Here is a 26,979-nt window from a genome sequence, read left to right as displayed (position 1 = left end):
CTCATTATGATGGAACGGGGTATATTCCCAAGGTAAATTTGAATAAATATAGACGATTCATTTGCTATGTCATGCACGCACTGATAGTCTGAAATAACTACAGACCGAAAAGGAAAAATCTGCAATGCAATACAAAAAACTGGCACGGAAACTCAAAAAAAAAAAGAGTGATAAAACAATACTGGTTATAGCACAAAAGTTGTTAAAGTTCACAATGAGTTTTTAACTTCACATCCGCCAACACACAAATTTACACTCCAATTTAAAACAGTAAACATGTTTTTTAGAGCTTAAACTAGTGAACTTGCAAATGTACTACTCCGGGAAATCTATATCCCACCTCATCCTTTTATATCAGCAAAAAAAAATTCTATGTTTGCCAGGTTTTTTTCAGGCTACACTGTTTAAAAAGGGGCTAAAACTGGTTCACTGGTTCATAATTACCGTATTTTCTGGACTTTAAGTTCCATCAGTCACAAATGAGTTTTGGAGAAGAAAAACATACATAAGTTGCACTGGACTATATGTCGTGCTTTTTTAGAAAATGATTTCACAAAATATTAGCTGAAAAACAGATATTTAATCTGGAAAGGCAAGTTATTCAACTAAACAATAGCACAGAACAGCAGGCTGAATAGATGTCCGTACATGTTAAAGTAACATAAACAGTTATTTACACGATACATAGCATACAGAACATACCTGGGAGGCTGAATAGGCTAAATTAACACAACAAGCAAAAAGGTCCCGAAGTCATTTCGCATCACTGAATCCATTGAATTACATAAATACAGGAGCAGCATAGAGCGGACTCTCGTGGCTGTAGACGGGAATGGTTTCTCTTGGTTCATATGAAATAATTTTGACGAATAAGTTGCATCTGACTAGAAATTCCAGGACCCACCAAACTATGAAAAAAGTGTGATGTATAGTCCGGAAAATACGGTATTTAGAAACCACTTTAAGTGTTACTGTATATAGCACCTACGCTGTAAAAAATGATTAGTTGACTTTACTTAAAAATGGGTGGAAAATTAAGTTAGCAAATCCCATACAAACTTAAAAAGATTTGGTTACGTACACATTAAACTTTTGAGTTTGACTCAAAAATAAAAGTTTTTAAAACAAAATAAATACAGGAATATTTCAGAATATTTCAGAAATATTACAGGAACTCCAAATATTTAAGATAGTGGAATTTTCTTCATTAAATTAAGTTTACACTACTACATTGAAGTTTTGAGAGTGTAAGAAAAACTGAATTTTTAGGTTTAACTTATAGCTATAAGAATGCATGTCTTAGTGTACAGGTATGCATGACTTTATTTGCAAAGAAAGCATTTCAAATTCTTTAAAGTAAACTCATTGTCAGTCTGAGAACACAACTTGAATGTGTTTTATGGGACTGTTGGCGTGATCTACAGCCTGAAACAGTCATTTTCCCTCAATGAGTCATTATGCTCTGAGTGACAGCTGACACAGGCTGTGGATCAATACGACAGCCCATAAACCATAAATACTGCTCAGCAGCCCAACATCAATATAATGCAGTCCACACTGAGTGCTCGTGCATCAGAAACTAACCGCATCTGTCGGTGGAAATCGTGAGCAAATTTAAAAACGACACGGCATTGACAGACCCCAGCAATTATCTAACCGTAATCTCAGGTTTTGCGCTTGAAAGCATCTTACACAATTTAGAACCAATATTCAGCAAGCCAACCAATAATTTTGTGAAGTATGTGGTTTTATACAGTATACAGTAGATAAGGCTTTGAGATCTAAACATGAAACTCACTTCGAACCCATCTGACATAAACAGATAAAAGACTCAAATCTTAAAATGCAAAGAATGCAAAGCCTAAATGGTTTGTTTATTAAACCAGTTCAAGTACAATTTGCATTAACAATCCCAGTGATGGATCTGGCCATAACTGAATTAATAAACTGTATTCCCGTAGCTCAGTTGGTACAGCATTGTGTTAGTAGCACAAAGGTGGTGGTTTCGATTCCTAGGCAGCACACATAATAATATAAATATATAGCAAATACACTGTAAGTTGCTTTTCTGCCAAATGCATAAATGTATTAATCAATGCACGATAATGAAAACTGGTAAGATGTGTTTATGTAGCAGAGACACTCGAGTGGACCAATGCAGGCGGGTGTGCGGAGGTTCTTACCATGGTAACTAAGCACAAAGAATCCACTTCCACTGAAGTCGCTATGAAACTTGATGAGGATCTGATTGGAGGTGCTGTAGACCGACTCTAGTGCTGTGTTACCACTGAACTGACCGATCTGCGGTGAACTCTGGTCTGGACCATCCCTGCAACACAGTACATTCATAATTCATTTATATTGTCACTGATATGCATCATTATGGACCAATTCACAAATATGTGCACAGGTTTTCTGGGGCGAAAAGATGCATATTATTTACTAACCACTGCAATTTAGTTGCTAAATACACAGAAATGGTGCTGCACCATTTTAATAGGAAATTAAGTCATTCTTTTCAGCATGTTTCCCGCCTCCTACTTTATCTATCCAAATTTGCAATTAATTTTTAGAGAATTACCTCCAAAATTACTCCTAGCTAATAAGCTTATACCTTTACCCAGCAAAAACTTGTGCAATTTAACTGAGATCGAATAAATTCAAGATTTTATAGCTTAAAACAGACCTCCCATGTAGTATATTATTTAAGCTTGCTAAACCACCGACTCTAAAATTGGACTTTAACCTAGTGGCCCAGCAAAAATAATGGCAATACAATTACACACAAGGCAAATAAACAATGTGCTCCATAGCAGAAGACTGATCCTCAGTTTATTGCTGAGCTCTTTTTTCACACTGTCTAAAATGAGAATTTAAGTGAGGACAGCAATATTTTTCCTATTATTGACTAAAAAGAAAAGCGAGAACCATCTTTCCAAAATAGATTCATTTCTCTACGTCGCATAGTTTATTAAATGATCTTCCTTCAGTATACTTCTTTTGGCCAGCACTGCAAAAACGCATTGCTGTTTTTGTGCTAAAGTCTTCGTTTTGTATTTGAACGATAGGCCTGGATTAATGAACCAGAGGACAATATTTTATCTAGGTCGCCTATGATACATGAGATGGTCACTATATGAGCAGAACACTAAGGAAAGGAAATACCACCCAAAGAAAGAGCGAGAAAGAATGTATGCTAGTTCGTGCACGTGTGTATAGCCCTAAGCCAATTGTGTTTCAGACAGATTGAACCCCCGCAAAGAACAGTGTAAAGTAAATGTAACCTCAAGTCAAAGCAACACCAAAATTGCAATAATAGTATAACCAATGTCTGCACTGAAAATGCATTAAAAGTGTATTGAGTGCAGAGTGTGCTGGAGACATTTATATATATATATACCATCTGGATTTATTCTTGAACAAGAGGGATCACTAAAATGGAAAGTGTGCAGATGACATAAATTATTGGATTCATCCTGGGTTTCATTCAATGCATTATTTCGTGTCCCCTGCAACGTGGTGTCACAATAATACTAAGGACAATTATTCAAAAGCTTCTGCTCCTCCAAAACAGCCAACTGGCTTGTGAGGACACAAATCCTGCTTATCTCCTGCCGGTTAACTGTACTTTATATTTTCCTCAGAAATCCATCGGTAGGTTATACATCAATAGCTTTAAAAGTGTTACAAAAATATCTCAGCTCCAACTCTAATGCCTGGGAGATTCATTTAGTGACTTTTTCTCAAAGAACTTTAAGTATAAAATCTAAATTGTTGTCTGACTGTTCTTTACTAATGTGATTATAGCGCGGCTGCTAAACCCCTAAAGAATTTGGCTTTTTAAAGACACATTCCCTTTAGAGTCTAACGTGTGTATCTAAGACACCAAAGCAAATGGGCTTAATTTCCATTAGGAGACCAACCAGTAACCATAGAAAGCAAATAAAGTGAAGTTTTCCAATTAGCAAAATTTTCTCTTGAAATGTTGGCAAGACGAATCTCAGAAGGGAAGTTAACGCAGAAAAATCTCAACAGTGTAGTCAAATATTACAAAAGCTTGCAAGCAGTCAAATAAAACACAATATAATGAACTAGATACTGTGTGTACTAAACTTTTAAACAATGTGTAATTTTAGTCTTGTTGAATGTTGTTTTAATTGTCTTGTTGAATGTTGTATACCTAAATATCAGTACTCGATCGTTATCTGGACACTATTAAATAAAACACTTTTTATTGTACTTTTCAATCCAGCATCGGGTAAAAAATTGACAAATGCAAACTGTAGGGTTGTAATTTAACCTTTACTGGATGTTTCAACCCAAAATCCTGGGCTGTTTCAACCCAATGCTGGGTCAAATATAAACATTTTATGGATTAATTAAACCCAGCAGTTGGGTTCATCCCTTTTTGACCGAACGCTGGATAGAAAATAACCCAGCCTTTTTTTATAGTCTATAATGTATCTAATCTGTATAAATGTATATGCTAACTGGTTGCACAGTGAGTAAATTCTAAAGAGACCAGAAAAAACAAATGAGATGAGAGCCCATACACTGTCAGAAAAAAAAATTCCAAAATAGTCCCTAGTTGTCACTTGGGCAGTACCCTTTAAAAAGGTCCAATAAATGTACCATTTAAGTACATATATGTATAAATTTGGTACCAATATGTACCTTTGAGGTACTAATTAGGGATGCATAACAATTAATCACAATTAAACTATAGTAAAATAAAAGTTTTTGTTTACATTATATATGTGTGTGAACTGTGTATAATAACTTTGTATAGATAAATGCACACACATGCATGTATATATTTAACAAATGTTTACATGTGTATATACATGTATGTATAATTCCTATTATATATAAATATAAATACTTAATATATAAATATATATTTTCTCTTAAAATTATACATGCATGTGTGCATATTTATATATACATAATTATTATACACAGTTCACACACATATATGATGTAACAAAAACTTTTATTCTGCAATAGATTAATCGCGATTAATCGTTATGCATCCCTAGTACTAATATGAACTTGTAAGGTGCAAAGGTGTAACTTTTGAAAAAAAGTGAAAGTTAGGAACCAGACTAAAGATTTTTGACCATTTTTCTGAAAGTGTACTGTTGGCATGTGTCACTCAAGCTTGGTGTAAGGTCGGTGACATTACGGCATGGTTATCCTTAGGTTGAGTTGATTCATTATAAGCTCATAATCACACATTCATGAGTGTTTACCACACAGTGATGTAGTCATAGATGGGTTCGGTGCTGAGGACGGTAAAGTTGATATAGATGCCGTTTCCAGGGGGAACCCTCACACTCCACACACAGTCCTGAAAGTTGGGGTACTCAGCTGGGTGTCCAGGGGAGAAGATGGTGCCGTTCATAGACGTGATGTTTCCACCACACAGAGCTTTGAAAGGAGAGATGCAGGAAAAGACTGTTATTACTATTTATTACATGGCACTCTAAAATGCTTGATTCTGATTGGCTTGTCGCGACATTTGCAGGTTTTGTTATTCCCATACCACGCGGTTACTCAGATACTGCAAATCATTTTGACAGGTACAGTTTAATATTACACAAAAATTGTATATAAATATGTATTTTAATAACATATTCGCAAGCTTATTTCTGCCTTTACATTATCCCTTACATAAAGTGGCTACTTTCATGTATAGAACACATTAAAGTGCACCATGTAATTTTTTCCACCTTCGAAAAGTTCAACACTTACAATTCACTGGGAAGTGAATTGCATTTCGAAAAATGTCAAACTGTACCAGTGACTTTATCTTGCTAACCTGCCTATTACTAGACACTTTTGGTCAGGGAATTAAATATGAAAAATACATTGAATATAGTCTTTATGCACTGACAAACACGTTTTGCATGTTATCCAGAATCCACTGCATAGGTTTTATCTCTTAAATTGAATCTCTCAGCTTTGATCGCTCTGCTATGACATCGATTCACTGTGATCTGGGAAATGATGTTGACCACAGAGCCGCCGAGAATTTGCTCTCAGCATAAAGCCGTGCGGCACTGTTTAACATCATGCATTATCTTGTAATATTGTTGAAATAAGGCAATGCATCTCACTCGCAAGCGTATCTCTAACATCAGTGTATAATGTCATCAGCTGCTGACACTTTTATAATAACGTACAACAAGCAGTCGCATGCATGAAAAACTGGGGTCATTCCATTTCAATACCGCATTAAGTCAGTATATTGCTTTATGCCAAGTCTCGAAATATGTCGCAACAAAATATGCATCTACCTTCGCAGCGTGGTATAGGATTGTTCCAGTTTCGACTAATTCCGTGGAGGCAGGTCAGAGACGTCTCGCCGATAAGCGAATAACCAGGTAAGCACTCAAAAGACACTGTCATGCCAACACTAAAGTCACTGCCTATCACAATACCATTCCTGAAAGGACGGGGATCAGGACAGCTCTGTAACTGATAGGCTGGGGAAAAACAGACAAAAACATAATTTTATTTTCTTGCCCTTATTATAGACAGTACAGTTTAAAACAGGACTGAAAGCAATAAGAAAACAGGATTGCCCACCTACACACAAGCGTAAAGTATCCAAATGATTAAAATCCTTACCTTGGTATGTAATGTGAAATCCAGGTTTATTCTGGGAATAATCACTGTGGAAGAAAAAGCTGGTTTCATGGGTGGTGCTGAAAAGCGACTCAGGAACCTGCGGGCCACTAAACCGGTCAATCACCGCACCGGTCTCAGATGGCCCACTTCGTATCTCCAAGTAGTCGTGAATCGCCTCAGTGGAGAAATTCAGGAACTGCACGTGGATTCCTTAGGCACCATAATAAAAACATGTTGTTAAAGTCTGAGCGTCCCACAGTAGTTAATACATTTTTGCACGTTTTAATGACATTCATGTACCAAAGCCAGTAGGAAGAGTCACTGTCCAGGTGCAGTCCAGACCGCTGGGGTAGTTGCCAGGGAAACCAGGGCTCAGAATCACACCGCTAACATCCGTCAAGCCACCACCACACTGGGCTGTGAATAACCAGATAAAGATTCATTTCACTGACTCATGAAGTGTTACATTGCAATGCTATTTCTTTAGATTTTTACCACCACTAGCAAACACAAGCCTTTTTTGCATCCAAGTTTGCATTATTTAATGACTCTAGCACAAAAAACAGGGTTTGCATACAGTACCTACTTATTTTTGCTAGTAAACACCAATGCATGTTTAATTAAGACATTTGCTAGTTAGTAAAATCCCCATTGGTGATACATCATAGCTGGCAATAAGGTACATATGATTGCATTGCAAAATTGCACTGTTTTTACTTCTCTACAGATACATAAAAAAGAACGACTGTAGCCTATAGAAATAAACATACAGTATATTGACTAGATCAGATACAGTACAGGAGCAGTTTACAAGCTGAGATGTCAACAGATATTCCATTCACATACTGTATTAGATTTTTGATTCATGGATGAGAGATCTAGGTATGGTAGAGGATAGGTCGGACCATGTTGATGCATACAGTATATCGGTAATAGAGGACTACATTCAAACAGGAGGGAAAAGGGAATTGGGCAGTTCAAACATGAGCCAAGGCAATACAGAAGATAAACAAGGTGCTCTGCAATCAGTGACATATTGATCTAAAGAAAAAAACTAAGAGCAACACAGGACGCTTTAGAAATAGAGGAGATTGATGCAGTAGAGGAAACATGATGTGTCTGGCACGTCATCTCGACAGTCAAAGAAGATCTCCATTTTGTGTTTCATTTTACATGAAGTAGATAACACTAAAATAAAAAACAAATGCGTTTACACCTGGTCACTTCATGCGTTTTCTCTGATTGGATAGCTAATAGATCGGAAAAAACTTCAGAGACGGATTTAAATCGGATCGCTGAACCCTCTTCAGGAGGGGGTCTGGGATGCATTTCAGACGAAACTGGACAAGTGTAAAAATATGTGTTCAGAGTGTCATGTGTGTTGCTTGTGTTTTCAGAATATGTGTTTGTTGCGTCATGTGAACCATGTGCGTCACGTGTTTTGTCAAAATAAGTGCCTGCTGCACACGCGTCAAAACCGTTTATGATGAAAGAGACGCTCACGTTCACAAAATACACGCAAGACACTCACTTAACAGTAAACTCTGATTACGCATAAGATTATATGAGTATCTGGCAAACGGGAGCGTCTCTTTTATCATAAACCCTTTAGACACGTCTGCAACAGGCACTTATTTTGACAAGACACGTGATGCAAATAGGATCACTTGATGCGCAGAACATATATTTTGAAATTACAAACCACACACATGACGGGCTACATACATGTTGTGACTAACTTCGGATCTAGCTCCCTCGAAAAAGAAGTCACCGGCCGCCACTGGTAAATACATCTGGTTGATAACTCCTCCCAAACGCAAGAACATCACCGGAAGTTAGCCAGCAAAAAGGCAAACAAACAAAGACGACATGCTTATTGCCTTATGGAGCGACGACAGTGAGAAAAAAGCTTTCAAGAACCAATAAAAGAGTCCAAATACAAACTTAAATGATATTAAACAAAGAAATAAAACTTTGAGAGAGTTTTATTAATGCTTTTCCCCGTCGTGGACCGGTATGTTAAATCATCGTGCCATCACTCTCCTGCTTGCTCTGTGCCGAGCAAGGAGACGCGCATCCCCTGCCCAACATACAGTACAACATACAATAAGTGCTCCTTATTGTTGCATAAGTGTCATATTAAGTTTTTTAAGGCGGCATAATGAATAGTGTTTTTGCATTTTGCGCAGGAGTAGAAGATCGGATTGATATCCGTTTTGTTAAGACGATTAATGTGGCCAAATGTAAAAGGAACAAATGTTTTAACAAATCAGATACCTATCCGATCAGAGAAAACACATGAAGTGACCAGGTGTAAAAAGGCCCTCAGGGAGCAAAAATTAAAGCTCACATATCAGCAGAAACAGAAACTGTACTGGGGTAAAACATAGGCACCCATTTTACACGTTTGACCATAAATAATTTTGTTTATAGTAACTTATAATTCACTACATGTTTGTGTCATTTACATTATATGCACTTATGTGCCGATTGTGATTGTTTTATTACTGGGACCACCCTATTTTAACAAAACCCAGCGTTAAATAAACACACGTACTACTCCACTGCTACCCCGGATCAACAAACTACTTACATTGTGTTCCCATAATTCTGGGTTATTATGATGGGTTTTTATCTCACAAAAAAAGTTTGATTTTGGGTGTGCTATTCCAAAATATAAGGACTTCCACTGTACTTAATGTTCTCGTTAAACAACAAATCAGTAGTAAAAAAACTGTCCGAAACTTGTACGAACCCTGACAAAGTGCATTCGGCACACCAAATGGTTATTTGAACCTTTGCTCATGTTTAGCATGAGAATCCAACTCTTTAACTGCGTTAAGAATGCATGAAATGTCGGAGCCAATGGTGTAGTGAGCAGCACTCAGATATGTGATGCTTTCGCACTTTCGGCGACCCGAGTTTGATTCCCGGCTCGTGGTCATTTGCCGATCTCATACCCCTCTCTGCTCCCTGTACTTTCCTGTCCTCTCCTAACCTCATTGTTGAATAAAGGCAAAAACTGGCCAAAAATAATAACTTAAAAAGAATGCATGCAATAACATTAGACCCTAGGGGTGGCACGGTCCATGAAAAAAATCTGAACCGTTCGGTTCGCTTGTCTCGGTTCGGAGCGCATGTGTGCCGCACGGTTCAACGGTTCATGGCATGCGCAATGTAGTCTCATGCCCTGTATGTGACCTCAGATAGCGTGTTTCCCTTTCGCGCGAAAGAAGAGGTGACTGGTTTGGAGTATAAGTACTGCAGGTTATGTTACGTGTAGAAATGGCAAGTGGGAGAGAAAAGGAAGTCTGCCCGCAGTTGGAGGATGCGCCAGCGTCGTTTAAGTTTGGTGTGTGGAAACATATTTTTATTTCATGTTACTTATGATGACAGCGGAAATAAAACAATAGATTGAACTGCAGTCTATGGGTTGAATGTGCTCAAACAGCCACAGGAGATCGCCTTCTCTCCGACCATTTATGTACTCTGAGGCATGGGCGGCGCTAATTTTAATCTGTTAAAATATTTTCTATTACAGCCGAACTGTAATCTCTCGTCAAGAACTGTCAACTTGCTCGTTTGATTATTTATGTAAACGGTTAAAAACGCGTGTTATAGACCTTTCTTTTCCCTTCCAAAGGGCGTGAGAGGTAGCGCGTCTTTCGTTGCTACGCAACCATGAGCGCGCTCTCCGTGACGGCGAGTAAACTGAATGCGTGATCGGATTTAAATTGCTCATATGCACCACACGTCAATCATATCATTGCCACCATGCAATCAGTTAATCTTGTCGGGACTTTGGAGTTTTCGTCTAGAGAAGATGTTATCTGTCTGTGGGGTTACTCAGCTGTTACTCAAAGAGCTGCGCGGGGTTAGTTCACGCCAAGTCACAGCTTCAATGGCAACACCTCAAATACTGTAGAGATGGAGATGTAACACATACTAAACACGGATTAAAAATAGAGTCGTCAGGCCCAGGTTAAGAAAAGAGGAAAGATGAGGAGAAAGGTGCAAAAATAAAAGACTGTATGCTATGAAGCTCACTCATCTCAATATAAGAATTGTATGAAGTATATATCATTATTTTGCTTGCGTGTCTGTGCTTAAGTTACTCATAGAGCAGTAGCCTTATTCAGTTTTACAGAGATTGAACATAACCAAGTCAAGTCTGTAACTTACAAAATCCTAAATAAATCAAAACAGAAACACTACCTGGTTGCAGAAAATGTATTATCATTAATACATTCATACTCAGGAATTTAACGTGTTAGTTTAGTGCCAAATTTTAATATAAAGTTATTTAAGATAAGGTTAAGAAAATATTTATACTGTTAAATATACAGTGCAATATAAACAGTGCTTTCTGTGGTAAATAATAGAAAAATATGTAATTTACAGAAATATTGTGTATTTTATGTTAAAATAGCTTTGTAGCCCTGCAACAAGATGTCAATCTTGGGTTTGAGATCCAGGAACATATCCTGGATGAAATTTGTATTTATCCTGGATGAATTAAGAGATGAGTGTGAAAGAATGTTTCTTTTTATGACATTAAAAAGAAATCCAACAAGAAAAAATTAAGATGTATATTAAAGAGAGAACAGTTGTGGATAAAATAAAGGAACAATGAATTAAGTGGAGAGTAAAAAAAGAGCCAATATGTTAAAAAAAAAGTCATGGGGGAGTAGTGTTAGGGTTACCAATATTTTTCAAAATATATTATTTCGTGTTCTGCAGAAGTCATACAGGTTTAAAATAACAATTAGTGGAGAAAAAGATGACAGAATTTTCATTTTGAGGTGAACAACTACTTTGATATAAGTGTAAAGTGTTCTCAGTTTAACTCAGTGGAACATTGTTATTTTAATGAGGACTATTAAAAAGTTAATCTGGCAAAAATAATACCACTTAGAAAACGTTTATCATTTTTAAGCTATTAAAATTGTATTTTTTACACATGCTAGGATGTCTTTGGGCTAAGCCCCGGATATCCACTGACCCTAGAACCGCCCCTGCTCTGAGGTACTAAACACAATGTTTTACGTCTTTTCGTATTCATCGCTATTTTTAGCCTTTCATTGATAAAATTAAAGCGGCTGATTTCCGCGTAGTTTCATTTTGCTAGGGTGTGAAAGTTGCACGATCTTATTTCTGAAATTTCCCATCAAAGTAATCAGGACAGAAGTGGTCAAAAGTGGACAAAAGAGACGGATTTAAATATTACAGGTGTAAAGGTTATGTTTCTCTCTCGTCCACATAAACTCTCAGTATTAAAGCAGCCTCTCAGTGATAAATCTAAGAGCTACACTGAAGTTGGCATTTTAATAAATGCAAGTTATCTTTGTGTGCTAAAAATGCACATAAAGTTTAAGTAGATGGCAATACACATTCTCTTTTTTGCCAAATAAATGAAAAGCATGTTGAAATCATCAATGTCTTCCCTCTTGTTCTATCAAAATCTCATCTGGCTTTCCTCAGAGATGGTCCCAATAATGTGCTTAAAGTCAAATTCAGTTTGTGCATGATTACATGATATAACTTTTTTTTTTAATACTGTATCCTAAATTATGGATAATTAATACATTAATAAGATAATACATTTCTGGAGTGTTAAAAATTTAAAGAAAAAATAACAACAAGAACTGTACTGAACCGTGAACTGTGACCATAGAATCGTGATACGAACCGAACCGAGGGTTTTGTGAACCGTGCCACCCCTATTAGACCCCCCCCATTAATACATTTCTCATTGAAATAAACCTGACCTCATCAAAGTGAATGTAGACCTTTATAATGTTAAAAGTGAACTACTTCTACCCCACCTTGATATGGTGACACAAAAATTCCTTTAATTCATTTTCCATAAAAAGTGTAAACCCTGCCAAAACGGCCTGAATCAGCCACATCTGACTTATCCAAACTGTCTGTTTGGCTGACAAATGATCATTATATTTAGACTTTCATTTGGTGCCAGCTAAAAGAAAGAATCTGTGATAACTTTACAATAATGTATTATTTTCTAATGTCAAAGGAAAGTAAATCATGACTTTAAAGCCATGCCTAAAATAGAGCAAAGAGAAAAGTGATTTGTCACACACACCGTTTGGCAATGTTTGTGCTAAACTTCATTTGGAAAAAAGCTTTTAGTGCTGACAGTAAACGCAAGCTTAAAGATACCTTTCCCATCAGAGCCAAGAAAAGCATCAGGAAACAAGTGTTTAAAATGTCAGTTTTGGGAGCCCTTGCATTTAAAATGTAGTAAATTATTTAGTTGGGTAGTTCAGCTTAAGTAAGACTCTCAAGCATAAAAACATTATGGACCTATGGTCTTTCTTTAAAAGTCACCTCTATACATAAACAAACAAACACTAAGATAATCCATTACAATACTGTGAAAACTCTTTTAGGTTTTGAAGTAAATAAAAGCGGCAGGGACATGAAAAGCTTAATGAGGAGACAAATGAATCAAACATCATGTGGTGTCTCTTATTCACTTACTGATGAAAACAGGGAAACACATCAAACCATTAAATGTGTTTACATGCACAATCTTACAGTACATCGTGATTATATAATTCATATTTTTTGTAAATGCCTAATGCCTTATTTCACTTTGCATGTCAACACCTGATTGTTTCCATGTTTATCAATTATAATAAGTGTATGTATTTTTAAAAAAAAACATTATGCATTTGGCAGATACTTTTATCCAAAGCAACTTACAGTGAATTGAATGTTACTGTAGATACATTTTATCAGTATGTGTTCCCTGCAAGGCAAATCCATCATCGTTGTGCATCTAACACGATCAATACTGCACAGCAGATAGTTATCAGCATTTGTTGTATATGTAAACACACTTAATGATTTAATGTTTGTGGGGAAAAAACTTTCACAATTCCAAGATCCATTTCTTAAGATCATACCAAGACAAAGCGGTACAGGGTAGTTCCACCTTCTCACTGGTCCAGGCATGCATGTGATATGGGCATTTCCCTAGACAAAAACAAAACAGATCAACACCTCCAACTCATAATGCGCTGGGCTCCATTCAGCTGGCCAGTTAAAAACTATCAGCAATGCACTGATCATGCCTGTTATGGTAGTCATACAGGGCCATGGCATGCACATAAGTCAGATGCATTACATGCATTAGCCTCACCTGTAAGGAGTATCCTTGCTCACACTGAAACATGACAACATCTCCAACCATGTATCGATCCCCCACTTTAATTCCATATGTGGGAGTTTGAGGCTCTGGACATGTATCTAGACCAATAGCTGTGGACACAAAAATGACACCAAGCATCTTATTTATATAGTACGTATATAAAATAACACAAAAGCAACTGTAAATGTAAACGTTTTCAGGTTTTCACTATCCCAGCTTTGTAATTCAGTAGGTCGGTGAGGATCTGGTGTGCTGGCATCTAAAAACATTTGTCTAGAGGGGCTGTTTTCTAGCTGATTATTTTATGGATGTAAATCTGGACATCTGGCTCTATTTTGTAAAGAACAGGTGTCTCAGCCGGACAAAATAATTTGGCTGAATTCTGGTATGATATTAAGCCGGTTGGCTGAGTTGACCCTTTTTTCCATTTCCATTCTTCCCTTTGATTACTTGCCATGAAGAAAAGAAAGAATCTACCTAGGATGGGTTTCGTCATTTAGTACAATAAGAGCAGATGATACTTTGATCCCTCCGGGTATTTAATATGTGACAGTTAAATCAAGACACTGCAGATGTTACTAAGATGTGTTAATGAAAAAAGGGCATGTCTGTCTGTCTGTCTGTCAGTGCATTTAACCATCATCTATCAATCCAAAACATATCTTTCTGTCTGCACCCCTTTCATTTGTCCCCATTATCTATCTATCTATCTATCTATCTATCTATCTATCTATCTATCTATCTATCTATCTATCTATCTATCTATCTATCTATCTATCTATCTATCTATCTATCCATCCATCAACTGCTCTGTCTGTCTGTCCGTCCATCCATCCATCCGTCAACTGCTCTATCTATCTGTCTAACGATCAGCCCGTCCATCCATCAACTGCTTTGTCTCTCTGTATATCCATCCATCCATCATCCATCAACTGCTCTATCTATCTGTCTGTCTGCCTTTATATCTAGCCATCCACCCATCCATCAACTGCTCTATCTATCTGTCTGTCCGTCCATCCATCCATCCACCTATCAACTGTTCTGTCTGTCTGTCCGTCCGTCCATCCATCCATCCGTCAACTGCTCCATCTATCTGTCTAACGATCAGCCCGTCCATCCATCAACTGCTTTGTCTCTCTGTATATCCATCCATCCATCATCCATCAACTGCTCTATCTGTCTGTCTGTCTGTCTGTCTGTCTGTCTGTCTGTCTGTCTATCTATCTATCTATCTATCCATTAACTGCTCTGTCTGTCTGTCTGTCTGTCCATTCATCCACCTATCAACTGCTCTATCTGTCTGTCTGTCCATCCGTCAATCCATCCATCCATCCATCCATCCATCCATCAACTGCTCTATCTATCTTTCTGTCTGTCCATCCATCCATCCATCCATCCATCCATCCATTCGTCTATCAACTGCTCTATCTATCTGTCTATCCATCCGTCTATCTACCCACCCATCCATCAACTGCTCTATCTAACGGTTTATCCATCCATCCATTTATCTGTCTATCCATCCATCCATTTATCTGTCTATCCATCCATCCATCCATCCATCCATCCATCCATCCATCCATCCATTAACTGCTCTATCTATCTGTCTGCCTGTCTGTATATCCATCCATCCATCCATCAACTGCTCTACCTATCTGTCTATTCATCTATCCAACCATCCATCCATTCATCAACTGCTCTATCTATCTGTCTGTCTGTCTATCCATCCATTCATCCATCCATTTATCTGTTTATCCATCCATTCATCCATCCATCCATCCATGTCTGTCTGTCTGTCTGTCTATCTGTCTGTCTGTCTGTCTGTATATCCATCCATCAACTGCTCTATCTATCTATCTATCTATCTATCTCTGTCCGTCCGTCCGTCCATCCATCCATCCATCAACTACTCTATCTATCTATCTATCAATCTGTCTGTCTGTCTGTCTGTCTGTCCATCCATCAACTTCTCTATTTATCTGTCTATCTTTCCATCCATCCATCCATCCATCCATCCGTTCATCCGTCCATCCATCCATTAACTGCTCTGTCTATATGTCTGTCTGTATATCCATCCATCCATTCATTCATCCATCAGCTGCTCTATCTATCTATCTGTCTGTCTGTCTGTCAGGCCATCCACCAACTACTCTGTCGATCTTTCTGTCTATCCATCCATTTATCCATCAACTGCTCTATCTATCTGTCTGTCTGTCCATCCATCAACTGCTCTATTTATCCGTCTATCCATCCACCCACCCATCTATCCATCCATTCATAAACTGCTTTGTCTATCTGTCTGTATATCCATCCATCATCTGCTCTATCTATCTGTCTGTCTGTCCATCCATCAACTGCTCTATTTATCTGTTTATCCATCCATCCACCCATCTATTCATCCATTCATAAACTGCTCTGTCTATCTGTCTGTATATCCATCCATCCATCAACTGCTCTATCTATCTGTCTATTCATCCATCAATCAGCTGCTGTATCTATCTGTCTATCCATCCATCCATCCATCCATCAACTGCTCTATTTATCTGTCTATCCATCCATCCATCCATCCATCAACTGCTCTATCTATCTGTCTGTCTGCCTTTATATCTAGCCAGCCATCCATCCATCCATCCACTGCTCTATCTATGAGCAGTCTATCTGTTAGGTCTATCTGTGTAGCTGTCTGTCTGACTGTTCAGACTTAAAAAAAGTTAATCGACCCATCTGCAAATTGTACACTTTCTATGTTTCTAGAGAATTCTATAAATAACCACATTACACAACAAGGTAATAGCTAGTGAGTGCATATAGATGCAATGCAGTACATGCTTTTTGAAATGCTGAGTGTCTTTCGGACCCACTTTTTTAAAAAAAGAAATCAATAGCATAATCTTGTTGGACGGTGTGGTGCTCTACCTGTGTATTCCAGATGAAAGCCAGCAGCAGACACACTGATGTCTGACACAAAGTTCAGATAGAGGTTGTTGGACGTGCTGTTCAGCAGCTGAGGAATGGTGGTCCCTGATAAAAGAGGAACTGTGTTAGACATGCATTGGATTGCATGTTGCAGATTATCAAACTCTGTAATTCTTTACTTATGGTCGGTCAACACTGCATCAGCCAGGACTGAAATAAGAAACAGTATGAAGTGGATTACAGAGCAAAGAATTTTATACTTACAGAAGGATGTCCCACTCTAAAAGCTTATTAGGCAGTCCTTAAACCACTATGCTGTGAACTCCTCTCAAGTTTTGAGAGATGCCCAAACTTGGTCATGGATGGCCGGTGTCCTGCAGAGTTTAGCTCCAACTTGCCTCAGCACACCTGCCAGGAAGTTTCTAGTATGCTTAGCAAGACCCTAATTAGCTGCTTCAGGTGTGTTTGATTAGGGTTGGAGCTACACTCTGCAGGACACCGGCCCTCCAGGACCGAGTTTGGGCACCCCATGATATTTAACACCTCTGTTTAAATTTATGAATTAGGTAGCTACTTAAATCATGATTTGTAGATTACATTTCATCAGTTTGCGTGTTCCCAGGGATTGAATCCATGGCCTTTGTTAGTTCACAAGTTCGCATGAACGTAGTCAATAGGGTAATATGACAATAAAGCAAATTTGACATTCTCTGTTATTAGCCCAAACCCAGAATACTCCCCCCTTTTTAACTGGGTGTAAGGTGATGGTAAGGTGATGAGGGGGAGGAGGGATGCTGCAAAAAACTGTCACAGGACACAGGTGAGGGACGGCTGCATCCTGTATAGAGACCTTTTCGCACTGATTGGTTGGATTACATGACCATGCTCCTCCCAAACATCATTTGTTACAAAAGGGCTAGAAATGGAAGAGGACTCAGGGGACTAAGAAACTGTAAGGGGGGGGGGGGTTGGGTTGAGTTCCAGTTCAAAATGTCGAGGATTTTCATGTTTTATCCACATAAGAACCTCCAAACCCTATGCCATCTTCATACAGTACATAATTTCATTGGAATTTTATTGGGATTATAGTGCATCTATAGCCCCCCAAGTGATTCTTGGCCATGTCCAACACTGGTTAGCACCATTCCTGCTTGTAGAGTTCAGTTCTGATGTCACGTCCTGATGCAGTTTGACTGACCTCAATTACTGCTCCAACAATAAAGGCAAACATACTGTCTATGAAAGCTGAATAAAGGCACTTGTACCAACAGGGACGCTTCATGACTTGACTTAAATGTGGCAGATTGGTCAGATCTCAAATATCTGCATTACTTTTGGGTTCCCTAAGCTGTTTAATAAACCCTTTAACACTTTCCTTTACAACATTAAGGCCAATGAGCAATACGAACCAATGATGACAAGCTCTTACGGTCCATTCACACAGGGCGTAAGCGTTAACACTTCCCATTCACCCTCAATGCGTTGACGAACTGAATTGTGGATTCGTCAGCGCTGTGTCACTACCGTTGCTCGTGGAAGAAGTTGAACATTTCTCAACTTTTCAAGTGGCAACGCATGCGTCAGCCAATCAGTTCGCCTTATCCAAATAACCTAGGCAGAGTCAGCCAATTACGTTTATGGAAGACCAGAGCATGTATTGTGGCCACTGTGATTGGCTGTTGGCCATGCTTCAGACAAGCCTTCCGTCAAGCGTTAACGCTTTTGCCCCGTGTAAATGTACTGTTAGCGTTAGTGTACTTCCTGTGTCCGCTTTGATAGGAAACAAAAAACTGCTGACTGAGTGATGCCCATAAGATGCTTTGCCAGACACAGTAATTCATTAGCCAAAACAGGATGGACATTTAAAAATCTTTCCTGGCTCCAAATATTAAAAAACACTTGACTTTCTGCAGGGTTTGACTCAAGTAATGATATTATGTTCTTGTGAGATATTGCGATGGCTTAATTTCTTATGAGAAAATGGTCATTTTGTAAAAAAAGCATTCCATTACTTCTAATGTAATTTTCCTCTAATATTTAATAAGGCTTGTTGACTTTTTTTTCTCATTTTTAAGAGTTTGCAGTTATATTCAACCAGTTCCCCTCTTACCCGAATAGCTTCCCAGTCTGGGTGCATTGTTGTCTGCACCGTCGTAAAAATCCAGGGAATCCCAGTTATGCTCCGTGGCGAAACTCACAACTTGGATCTGAAATAATAAGATAAATAATTAAGAAGTGTAAGAACAAAAGAACAAAGGCACTGAACACCAGCCGAGCACCATCTCCCCGCACAGCATGTGGAATTCCCTCTGAGAATTCAAACGGCTTATGCTATACAGACACAACACAGAATTACTGCATTAGGAGAAACAACAGCAAGGTGAAGATACAGACAGCCGCTCAAAATAGTAAAACTGTACTCCTCATTGTTTCTAAATTAAACAAAGGCTCATGCATAATTAACCGGTCATTAAGAATTCTCTTTATTGTCATTTTAACATTTCCATCACTGAAGCTTCTTGTCTGAAAGATATCATCTGAGGGACTTCAAACAGGCTCCTTCACTTACTTGAATTCCGGCTCCTTCGGGAACCGACACCTTCCACACACAGTTGAGGTTGTTATCATAGGGTTCAGGGTAACCGGGGGACAATATTGTACCCTTACGCATTGCCAAAACCCCTCCGCAAGGCACTGTGAAGGTTAATCGAAAGACAGGAGAGTATAACGTAAGTATTACCATTCGCACACAATTTAAAGGATTAGAAAAAAATCCAGATAATTTACTCACCATCATGTCATCCAAAATTTTGATGTCTTTCTTTGTTCAGTCGAGAAGAAATTATGTTTTTTGAGGAAAACATTCCAGGATTTTTCTCATTTTTATAGACTTTAATGGATCCCAACACGTAACAGTTTTAATGTAGTTTAAAATTGCCGTTTAAAAAGACTCTAAACTATCTCAAACGAGGCATAAGGGTCTTATCTAGCGAAACGATTGTCATTTTTGACAAGAAAAATAAAAATATGCAGTTTTAAACCACAACTTCTCGTCTATCTCCGGTCATGTGACGCGCCAACGCGACCTCACGTAATGCTGTGGAAAGGTCACGTGTTACACATATGAAATGCACATTTGTAGACCATTTTTAACAATAAACTGACACAACAACATTAATTAGTATCACTTGACATACAACAATGTCCGAACGAGCCTCTTTATCCACACTTGTAAACATTTGGGCGTAGTTTCCTCTTGACGTGATGACGTATTGCGTGAGGTCACATGACCGGAGATATATGAGAAGTTGTGGTTTAAAAGTGCATATTTTGTATTTTTCTTGTCAAAAATGACAATTGTTTAGCTAGATAAGACCCTTATACCTCGTTTGGGATCATTTAGAGTCCTTTGAAACTGCAGTTTTAAACTGCATTAAAACCGTTACGTGTTGGGGTCCATTAAAGTCCATTAAAATGAGAAAAATCCTGGAATGTTTTCCTCAAAAAACATAATTTCTTCTCGACTAAACAAAGAAAGACATCAACATTTTAGATGACATGGTGGTGAGTAAATTATCTGGATTTTTTTTAAGAAAATGGACTAATTCCATATTTTCACAGTAATTACATATTTTTTAGGCTAACTTTAAGTTAGTGGGACGCTGATTCCCTTACTAAAAGCCTATACATTTTTCCATAGACTTTTGAATTATCACAAAAAAATAAGGTTTGTGTTTAACAAAAGTTTATGTAACTTACACGTTTTGTCCAACAAGTTAATCTTCACAGATGAACACAACTTTTATGAATTTTATGCATACGTCATCCTTGCTGCACTCTATTTGTCATTTTCTGTACAAAACTTCTGATAAATAATAAAATAATCAAAGCATGTCTATCTGCTTTTGGCCTTAATGCTTAGCTGACTTGTTTTTTGTAATCGTTTGCAACTGAGTTATCACTTGTCAAATTGCTATTCGAATGAAAAATGTTATGGCGCTATATTACAGAGCTGACACTGGCATGGAAGATCGAAAAAATGGTATGATTGCATGATTTACATCTTATATAAAAGATATACAGTATGACATGGATATGAATCCTCAGCCTCATGACAGCATATCGCTCAATGATCTTTGAGAACCAAAGCCTACAAGTAATAACATGTTCTTCTAGATGATGACTCAGGGTAAAATCTCAGTTATTTCAGAGCAAAAAATGTGGACAAGAATGAATCTCCTCGAGTACTACACCTACTGTAACTAAAGTGAAATGAAACGCCCTTGGCACTGCACTTACTGAACTAGGGTGCACAGCTACTGTAAGCACACCACTTTCTGTCTGTCATCCAAGCACTAAACGGCACCTTTTCATTACAAAGCGCTTACGAAGAACAATGCAGCATAGAAACGTCAGAAAAGAGCATGTAGCATTTTCCTTTTCCCCACAGGAGCAGCTTGGTTAAGCAATTTTCTGCTATTTGCTGAAGACCTGCCAACTATTGTCTACAGCAGCACCAGAGGCCAGAGACTGGATCTGTCAATAACAAAGCACAGGCTGCTATCTAACTCTGGCAGGGCAGAACTGTCTTTCTTATCCTATGCTAAGGTAAGATACTATCTATCAAGGACAAGGGGATAATCTAGAGGTCAAAGCCAATCACTTTGTTTAAACAGCTACGAACGGATAGGGACATACTGATTGATGTCTCTCATTGGACTAAAGAATAAGAGGGAGAGAGAGAGAGAGAGAGAGAGAGTGAGAGACCGAGTGAAGGCCGGATACGGAGCAGGTCTCAATATACCCCTGTCGGATGCTTAAATTATTAAACAAATTCACTTCCCTGCAATTTTGAGGTCATTCATTTTTAACCACCGGTATATAGAATGCAGCGTGCGGCCAGGTAATCATGGGATATATCAAAGATGTCTGACCCTTCAGCGGGTAGACAGCAGGAAGAGCTGGGAAATTAAACAAGGCCTGACAAGGTAAAGCAGACGCCTGTCATAAGCCTTATGGCATTTTACCGGCGTTTCGGGTGTGTGGTGCATGCGTGTGAGGATGTTCTTTTCATTTGGCCTAAATATGACAGGAAAAACAATCATCAGAGGCTTAGGAAAAATCTATAGCAAGATAGAAAATAGAGATTGGTGGAGTTAAAGAACAATAAAAAAAGAGCGAGAGAAAGACAGACAGTTCTGTAAAGAAGACGGTATATGACACAGAGCTAAAAATAGTCATTGTGATTTTGTATCTCAACTGGAAAATGTTGCATTACGAAAATATTAATTCACAATTACAAGAAATGAAGTCACATTTATATGTTTATACCTACACAGTCTCACGGAGGTTCATGATATAGTCACGTGCATTTTTGATTCTTTTTTTGTGATATTTTCACGCTTTTTCGTGATTGTATAACAAATTTCTGTTTTCGGGTAATTATCACGTATTGGTTACTCGACTTGTTTTTTCCTATTTACAGACCATTGTTAAGGGTTAGATTTGGTGTTTGCATTAGAATGTCTTTGTGTATTGGTTTATACAATTTTTTCTGATTTATTTTTTATATGTCGCCTGGCGTTAGAGTTAGGTGTGTTTAAGGATGTCATTTTATGTAAATCTAACCCTAAACCGAAGCAACAATGATAAAAAAATAGGACAAAAAAGTTGAGTAACCAATACATGATAATCACACGAAAACAGAAATTCGTTATACGATCACGAAAAAACGTAGCCTGGCTCCGCCCTCCTACGTGCTTCCGCTTAATTTTCATTTTGCTTCAGCAGTACGTCTGGGATGGCTCTATAGAGTTTCGTTTTCTCCTGCAAAAATCTGCAGGTCCAATCAGCGAACAGAGGGGGGTGGCTAAAAGTGATGACGTTGAGGTCGTGCGTCAGTTTGAGTTGTAGTTCAGTAAGGCAGGGGAGAAAGACGTGAGAAAAGCTATTCGGTCCGTTGTTGCAAAGCTGCCGAATATACAGAACTTAAAGCCGGAACAAGAACCAGGCTTGCTAAGTTTTGTTTGTCTGATTATTCTGACTTGTTGTTTCCGGCCGGTTTCAGTTCATGATATACGGCACGACCACATGTTAGCGATTGCTTTGGCAGATCCTGAGTGACTGCGCAGATCCAATAGTTTTAAACTTCAACAGAGGACCCTCCTTAACGGAAGTAACGTTTTGCAAGTGTGGCCAGACTCTCTGTACAAATGAAATGAATGTACGAGAGTCTGGTTGGACCAGGCTAGAGAAAACGTGGAAATTCGTGATAATATCATGTAAAAAGAAAGAAAAATGTACATGCTATATAACGCAATTTTTTTTAGACTGGGTTGGGTTTATACTCTATCAGAAAAATAGCAAAAAAAATGGTCCCTAGCTGTCACCTGGGCAGTAACCGGTCCTATGTACCCTTTAGGTAGATAATATATGTATACATTAGGTACCAAAATGTATCTTTGAGGTACTAATATGCACTCTTTGGTATCAGAATGTATCTTTGAGGTACTAAAATGAACTCTTTGGGTGCAATAATGTATTTTTTGAAAGGGTACCGCCCCAGTGACAGATAGGGACCAATTTTAAACAAAATAATTCCTGACAGTATAGCTGTTGTTTTTTACATTTATGCATTTGGTAGACACTTAGGGCGCACTCACACTATCCAAACCAAACCGCGCTCGGGCGCGTTTGACCCCCAAAGCCTGGTTTGTTTGACTAGTGTGATCGCTCTGTTCCGCGCCCGAGCGCGGATTGGTTATTCGCGCCGCGGCCGGGTTGCAGAGGTGGGCCGGAGCGCGGTTCACTTGGGCTCAGGCGCGGAAGGCTGTGGTGTGAGCGCAATCGCGCCTGAGCGCGATTCAAAAGGTGAAGACGTCAGTTGCGCGACCACTCACCTTCATCTGCCTCCGTAAAAACCTTTTGATGCGCGCCGCGGGGTTACGTGAATGTCCGAGCTGCGCACGTGACAGATGAACTAAGCAATATGATGACATGTAAGAGGGCTGTCTGTAATCGCGCACCAAACGACTCCGAATTAAAAACACAGACTTATCATTACGGTGCGTTCCAGTGTTAAGAGAGAGCCTTACTTCCTGCCTTTTTCAAAACAATCGCATCTTAATGACGAAAGCGCGCCCGGACTCGGATCGATACAAGTACAGTGTGAGTGCGTGCACCTGGGGGAGTAGGGAGGGGTGACAATCGCGCTGGGGCTTGGTTTGGTTTGGTTAGGATAAAGTGAGTGCGCCCTTACTGTGTCAAAAGTGTCATACAATACTTTTTTTTATAAATCTACTATTAAAAATATTGGTAACACTTTACTTGAACGGGTGTTCATAAGACTGACATGACACCTTCATAATCATGACATGACCCATGAACATGAAGGAGATTTTATGATGGTTCTGAAATTTTCTGACGTAGAAGAAAAAACAAACAAAACATTTTCACTTAATTTCATTTAATTTCAGGTAAATCTGTCTCCAAATAAAATAAAATATAATTGTATCAATTTTAATTGTTATTATTATTGGATGATTGATTTTATTTCTTAAGCACATAAAGGAAACTAAAAAAAACATTATGAACTGAAGAATATTCATGATGCTATTATAAAACTATATAACAGAGTATTAATACTTAATGACATTTTAATTACAAATTCAATTTGTATCCCTGGTAAAAAGAATGGTCTGTTATGTTGTCTTTCTAATATCAAGATGTCATGACATGTTAAGATGTATTGATTTATGTCAAGTTGTCAAAGAAATCTCAAACAATGTTATCTTTGCATTAAAAATGACATAATTGAACAAAATGACACTTAATGACAGTTGTCATAAACATGTATAAAATCTCCGTCATGTTCATGACACGTGTCATCAGCCCCGCCGCTCCCATAACATGCATCACGTGCTATGCGTAGGGCACCAAGTGCTGAGGGGGCACCAAAAATAATAGCCTAATGAAAAAAAATTTTAATGCAGATATTATTTCATTAGCCTATAGAAATATTATCAGCCACTTTTTAGCCATGTATATGTAACAAAAAAGGAGGAACAAGATAATTTAATTGCTCTTGAAATTATGCCCCCCTCGCCTTGGATGGTCTGCGCTGGTTGATCGCGCAGGCACCTGACGAAGTTTAACAGACAGTAGGCAACTTTTATGGAAATGGCTCCGAAAAGACAGCAGGAGTCAGGATTTGATAAAAGAAAGAACAAGAAACTGCGAGATGATGCCCGTGCATCACCTGCAGGTAAGTCCATGTTTAGTCATGGGAAATGTGCATGTTCTGCTGCTACTCATAATGTGCAATAATGCGCCTCGAACTTGCTGACGTTAATGTTAACAAACGATGTTGTTATAACTTTGGTGCAATTAAATTGAGATTTTACTGTTAAACATTACCTATGCATATGCATTGTACAAATAACAGACGCAAGCTAGCTGTTACTGTCTTTACTATCTTTCTTTTGATATTGAGCAGTAGTTTATGTGTACTGTGTGTTGGCTATTTTACATGTTTACAAAGTCAGCAAAGCTGTGAAGATTTTACTTTCTCTTTTTACTGCTCTTATATAAGCTACTGTGATGCTGCTATTGTGTTATTGATATTGAGTTATATGTTTGGTAAAAAGTTAAACTGGCAAAAACTGGGTGGGTTCGGGTGGGGGGCATCATAAAGAAATTATGCTTAGTGCACCAAAATGGCTAGCAGCGGCACTGCATGTCATGTCATGATTATGAAGGTGTCATGTCAGTCTTATGAACACCCGTTCAAGTAAAGTGTTCCCAAATTATTTCATCCAATATGTGTGTTTCTTGGGACCCCATGACCTTTCCACCAAAATTTAAGCCAAAACGGGCTTAATCAGACCACTTACACTCTGACACTTGACCAAGCAGATGAAGATGTGTCTGCATTATGAAACTGGGCATCCATTTCAACCAGATTCACCAGTTTTCCCACTGCTAACCTGCACCTGCTGATTAACCAGCCTCACCTGAAGGACATTGACTGAGAGCTTTGCTTTTGTTTTGTGGTGATGTATCATTTAGCTAACCATGCTTGGATACACAACCTGTCCACCAAAACAAAAGGTCACATCAATCGTGCGTTTCTTACCCATGCAAGTGGGCAAAGTATCGTTCCACTGAGCCAGAGCGTCAGGTACGGTTTCACAGTGAATGGCAGCAGAACCATGTAGCGTGTAGCCCGGGTTGCACTCGAACATCACAGATGCGCCCACGGCAAAATTGTTTCCAATGCGTTTGCCGAATCGAGGTTCTGGAACAGAGCTGCACTGTGTTGCGCTGGTCCTTGGCACAGCTGTGATGGGATTGAACAATTAAAGATGTTAATTAATAGGTGTTGAGTTGCACCTAGTGTTGTTTTTGGCGGCCTGTTTTAATTTTAGTTTTAGTCTAGTCTTTGTGTCAAGCTGACATTTTAGTTTTTATTAGTTTTAGTCAGTTCATACTCTTTTTAGTCTAGTCAAGTTTTAGTCGACTAAAAGTCTGGGCATTTTAGTCTTATTTTAGTCAGAATTATCCTTGACTATTTTTGTCTAGTTTTAGTCGACGAAAACTGGTGACATTTTTAGTCTAGTTTTAGTCAATGAAAATTGTATTTTAGTCTCTTTTTAGTAATGCAATTCTATTTAACCCAGTCAATATAGTATAAGTACCTAGCAGTAGTATAGACAAAACCAAAATTTTCATAGATATAAGAATACATCCATTTCAGACATGGAAGATGCTCTGATTGGAATTTACTTGATTTGAAGATATATATATATATATATATATATATATATATTTTACTTAATTTTATTTAACCTTGACTGTAGGTAAAGAGTCTACATTAAAGTCTACATAATCAAAACAGAGTAGTCTAAGCAGAAACACACACACAGGGCCACTGCTGGTCAGATGGGTGCCATAAGCTGACTTTTACGGTGGTGCCACCTTTAGTTAAAAAACAACAACAAAATCACAACTATAGTAGGCTATGTGTGAGAATAGCACTTTATTAAAATGTTATAGCACTTTATTAAAATGCTATTGTTATCATTTATAATTGTATTTTGACAGCAACACAAACTACAATTATACAAATATGCAATATAGTATATCTGTATTTGTTTTGCAAATAGCACTATAATGTGACAAAGCTAATTTTACGTGTCAGTATAAATCCAAGCAATTTTGGAGAATTACTAAATATCTTTCTTGTAAGTAAATTAAAAGCC

At 38.2% G+C, this 26,979-nt stretch overlaps 1 protein-coding gene across 5 annotated transcripts in view; it reads right to left on the bottom strand.

Moving 5' to 3' along the window:
* Positions 1-26,979, bottom strand: part of csmd3b (CUB and Sushi multiple domains 3b) — a 502,030-nt gene that overhangs the window by 73,457 nt on the left and 401,594 nt on the right. For all 5 annotated transcript variants that reach the window (XM_065290793.1, XM_065290794.1, XM_065290799.1 and 2 more), the window contains exons 34-44: positions 25,854-26,057; positions 19,290-19,414; positions 18,831-18,927; positions 16,721-16,825; positions 13,799-13,917; positions 13,563-13,632; positions 6,934-7,050; positions 6,634-6,843; positions 6,300-6,488; positions 5,253-5,430; positions 2,184-2,329 (exon numbers count right to left, since the gene is read on the bottom strand). In XM_065290793.1, the coding sequence (XP_065146865.1) occupies positions 2,184-2,329; positions 5,253-5,430; positions 6,300-6,488; positions 6,634-6,843; positions 6,934-7,050; positions 13,563-13,632; positions 13,799-13,917; positions 16,721-16,825; positions 18,831-18,927; positions 19,290-19,414; positions 25,854-26,057 (1,560 nt within the window). The remainder of the gene's footprint in view (positions 1-2,183; positions 2,330-5,252; positions 5,431-6,299; positions 6,489-6,633; positions 6,844-6,933; positions 7,051-13,562; positions 13,633-13,798; positions 13,918-16,720; positions 16,826-18,830; positions 18,928-19,289; positions 19,415-25,853; positions 26,058-26,979) is intronic.

Source organism: Paramisgurnus dabryanus, chromosome 19 (assembly GCF_030506205.2).
Source record: "Paramisgurnus dabryanus chromosome 19, PD_genome_1.1, whole genome shotgun sequence".
Taxonomy (NCBI): domain Eukaryota; kingdom Metazoa; phylum Chordata; class Actinopteri; order Cypriniformes; family Cobitidae; genus Paramisgurnus; species Paramisgurnus dabryanus.
This window is presented reverse-complemented; position numbering and strand designations above follow the sequence as displayed.